A 4,506-nucleotide genomic window follows, 5' to 3' on the forward strand; every position below is an offset into this window, starting at 1 on the left:
CTCAGTATATTCGCTGGCGAGGCTGCTGGCGGGTCGCCAGAGGGGACGTCCTGGCGACCTGCCAGCAAGGATGAGACCTACTCCATCTGTACATTGACCAGAAGCAAAACAGTCATAATCTTTTTTAATGTTACGTTTATCATTTTAATGTGAAAAAATTTAGTGACTGCATGGTTGACAAAATGACCACTTTATTGGCAATGTGATGTGTGTGAATAAGAAAGCAGTGGAAGACCGTATTGACATTAACAGCCCCATTTGAAGATGAAGTTTTAAACTTAATTAGCAGGAATTAAATTTAAAATTTGTAAAATTAATATCCCATTTTGTGACACTGTCCCAAGTGGCAACACGAACAAGCAAAGTTGCAATGCATTAATTTTTAATCCAAATAATGCAAATTAAAAAGTTGCAGTATGCCTACTGCATAGATCCTAGTTACGATACAGGAATGAAAGACTGTTTTTCATGTCAGTTTATGAAACAGACTATAGGAGAATGCAAGCTCACATTTAGAGCATACTGGAATTGGCATTATCTTTATTTCACAAGCAGTGTAAAAATGTTGACATTTTCTCCAAACCAGTTAGTAAAACATTTGAAATATATGTGAAAGCAATGTGCAGATACTGTATTTGATCCAGAAAGGTTTTATATACACCCATGACATTTAATGCCCAATTATACATACATTATAAAGTCTTAAATTCAATAAATCTAACATGTTGATGCACACAGCAAAAATAGTTTAATTCATTTTTATTTGTATATGTCAAAATACATTTTTCTCCAAAAGATAAGGATTGTTACTAGTTTCATGCACATACAGAGCCTGCTCAGGACTACCAATAAAATCAATGTAGCACAGTAGCCAATCTGTTTTAGATAAAGAATAAATAAACTAAATATAAAATACTAAATTAGAAATATTTCCTCATTCTTCAGACACCCAAGCTTTACCAAGTATAAACCATAATAATCAATCTTGCATCGCCAGCAACGTGCAGCTTCATTTGCTGTACAGACGTTTACGCTTTTGTTTTTTGCATCTTTAAGATGCAAATCCGTTACACCCTACATACATAATAAATGAATATAACAAAATCCCCAAACTATCTTTGTACCTTTTAAAAGTCAAGAATCCTGAGCTTGGCAGTAAGAGCAAGGCAATGTATTTTCATAAAACCTGGAAACCGAACATGAGGACATCAAGTTTGGATAACCAAAAACCCACAAAATATAGGCAGTAGATCACAATGACCTGTTCGTAAATTAAAGGGGTACAAATTCACATTTATTATATTATACATTATAGTCAACAATACAATAGCTGCTGCAAGCTTTACAATTTACAAGTTTTGTTTTAAATGACATTTTCAGTGGATTAAATTCATGTGCCAATATCACGCTGTTCAGATCAGTCAGTGAAAATATAAAAGCGGTCTCTTAAAAAAAAAAAAAAAAACAGCAACTCACAGCTGTATGCACATACATATTTAGAATATTGGTTACTTTATGCAAAAAAGGCCACTGAAATGTAGAAAAAATTGATAGATATGATGTATTAAATTATATGCCTTCTGACATGGCAACAGTGCATTTACACAACAGAGTGCATGTTAGGAGTATAAAGCATAGTGACTTCACTCTGGCTAGCACAAATGATATTAATGGTACTCAAAGAAACATGAAATGTAGTGAAATAATAAACTTTTAATAGTTGTGACTTCAAAAGAAAATAACAAAAATCAAAATATTTTACAGTTATAACTAAAGTCACGCCTCCGTAAAATAGACAATATACTATAAAATGACTGAACTTTATTAAGATAACTATTTAGGAACAATCTAACCTTGAGTAACAGACACTGCAGAGAACGATTTGAGCATGCCACACAGTGGTTTGGAAACATAATACAGGTTCTCCATATATACGTATATATAGATATAGACTAGCACATCTATATATATTTATATATACAAGCACACAAATATATACACACACACGCACTCACTCTGTACCTACTAAAATGAGTGTGAAATATAGTACTGAACAAATATCTCATTGAAGCCTTCTTAAAAAAAAAAAAAAAAACAACACATAGAAGGGTAACAGCCATTACTAGGATCTAGAAATGTAATGCATATTACACAAATAATAACTGCAACTGCCCCAACTAATGTCTGAGTAGTCAAATGTAAGCAATAGGAAAACGGATATCCTGAAGCTCCAATAATGGTAACAGTTGGAGCTGCTGTAAACCAATACAAAAGCGTGGGCAGCTTGTGACTGTTGCTAAAATACAAGTCCCAGCAAGAACTGCCAGTCAAACTACAGCCGGAAAGCCTCCTTCTGCAATAAGTGGTCTAGGCGCAGTGCACAAAGAAAACTGCACACACAAACGCAGTTAAAAATATATAAGTAATAAGAAAGCGAAGAGGATTTGATGTGTGGCACAATAAACTATGTCAATGTCTTTTGTGGTAGCAGAAAGCTTTTTGATTGCAAAAGGCTTATATACAACTAAGGCTTACTGGTTACATTTAGGAGGCGTCTGGCCTTAAACACTTTCCTTGCACGTTGTAACTGTAAACAAGAATTCATAGTCATTTTGTCTCCTCAGCAGCCGCGCTTTAAAACATTTTTTTTGTACAAAATGAAAAATAAAAAAATACAGGTAAGAGGGAGTTTGGCAGGATTTTGAAAGTTACAGTCGCCAAGGAATATTCCCTCCTCACATATCCAGTGATTGCCAACATGGTCCACTGGAGTAACTTATGTGCAATGCCATTAAATCTTTACTCTGGTAAAACCTCTTTATTTGGAAAGTTTGCTTATAACTCTTATTAAGGCTCCGTTTTCATCTTTTAGCCTCTGGTTGTCTGCTTTCAGGTCTGGTAACATCTGTTTGGGAGAAGAAAGAAAAATAACTTACTTTAAATCAATGCTCAAAAAAAAAAAAAAAAAAAACTCAGCTCAAGCTAAATAAGAATACTGAATAATATGGCATTCAAGGGTTCCTGGCGTCAGCACCAATTACCATTCTAACTATTATAAATTATGCTTTGTAGCATTAGTCTCACACTAGTAGTGTCCATGGCTGAGCTAAATGGGTATAGTCCATGCCAAAGGGCAAGCTATGACGGTGAGCAGTGCCGATAGCTCATGGCTCAGTATTCCACTGACCCACCCCCCCTTGCCAATTGCACCTTGCTGTTTCTTTCCAGCGAGTGCGGGAGTCAAAAAACGGCAAGGCTCGCCACTATATGCAGCGGGCTCACTGCATTTCCCACCTCTGAAGGTGGGAATTTCCCCGGAACATAGAATACGATGAGCAGCCGGCGATGGGGTTAGACAGATACCATGGCTTGTTTTCAGCAATCCTCACCGAAAACAAGCCATCCTTGCAAATAAGTCCCCTCACTGGCGACACTGAATACCACACAAAGTAGCAGACCTTTGGACAACCACAACTGTGACACCATAGCAGATAAGTGAACTAAAGCAGCTCCATAAATACCATAATTGAAAGCATGCCGAGCAAGGCTTGGACTAGGCCCATAATAATTGGTATGAAAGCAGTTTACATGTTGATGTACAGGAAACACCTCTACTGCAGTTACTCAAGCTGCATTTGAATAAAGCCATAACAAACATGATTAAATCCGTAAATAAAATATTACTCCTTAAGTTAATATTAGAACAAGGAATTATTTATTTCTGGTAAATGTGGATGCAAAACAAAATACTTTTAAAGATTTATAGGGAATACAATAACCTGCACATCCTCATCCACATTACAGACCATCCATCCAATATAAGCAAAATATGTAGACGATATTAAGCATGTAATGTATGTGTACAGTGAAAAGAATATAATACTAACGTTTAATCTCTGTACACAGCTTAACAGAAATATATAGTCACTCACAGGGTATATTAAAAAAAGGTCTTGTGAACCAGTAGGCAGTCATATAATCAGAGTTGCAAATAGACCAAAAAGAGTATGGCTGAAACACTTTGGGGCAAATGTAATCAGAAAAAACTACAGTACAGTAAAACCGGTTTAATTTTAAATGACAATTCTCCCCCAACCCATCACTCTCTAAAATAGTTAGTATTACCAAATAGAACCATATCAAACAACTTATAACCTTGGTGGTTCTCAATTCCAAAAGCCAAGAGAACTTCGGGCTAATCAAACACAAAATTTGCAAAACTGTGGATAAAAGACAATTAATATTGGGAAATACAGGTTCCTTATATGACTGTTCTATAAAGCCATGCTTCATGCTCTGACATTGTAGCTTCACACTTCACTAACTGAAAAAAGGACTCACTGACTCTCCTCGAAAAAATGTTCTATTTTAAATATTTAAATGTCATTTAAAGACTGGAATCTTGCTAGCTAGCACCTTTATACCTGGATAAGCGAAGATACAATTTTTTTTTTCTAGAGTATTTTTCAACTCACCAGCTTAGGGTTTAGTTACTGCCTACTCTAT

The 4,506-nt window shown here is 35.5% G+C and overlaps 1 protein-coding gene across 1 annotated transcript in view; it reads right to left on the reverse strand.

Annotated features, from left to right (window-relative positions):
- Nucleotides 1-725: 725 nt before the first annotated feature.
- The window catches only part of PPP1R12A (protein phosphatase 1 regulatory subunit 12A), a 121,554-nt gene continuing 117,773 nt past the window's right edge, over nucleotides 726-4,506 (reverse strand). The window contains exon 25 of the mRNA XM_083182622.1: nucleotides 726-2,905. Within this exon, the coding sequence (XP_083038748.1) occupies nucleotides 2,819-2,905 (87 nt within the window). The 3' untranslated portion in view covers nucleotides 726-2,818. The remainder of the gene's footprint in view (nucleotides 2,906-4,506) is intronic.

This window comes from Crinia signifera, chromosome 4 (assembly GCF_055691185.1).
Source record: "Crinia signifera chromosome 4, ASM5569118v1, whole genome shotgun sequence".
Classification (NCBI taxonomy): Eukaryota; Metazoa; Chordata; class Amphibia; order Anura; family Myobatrachidae; genus Crinia; species Crinia signifera.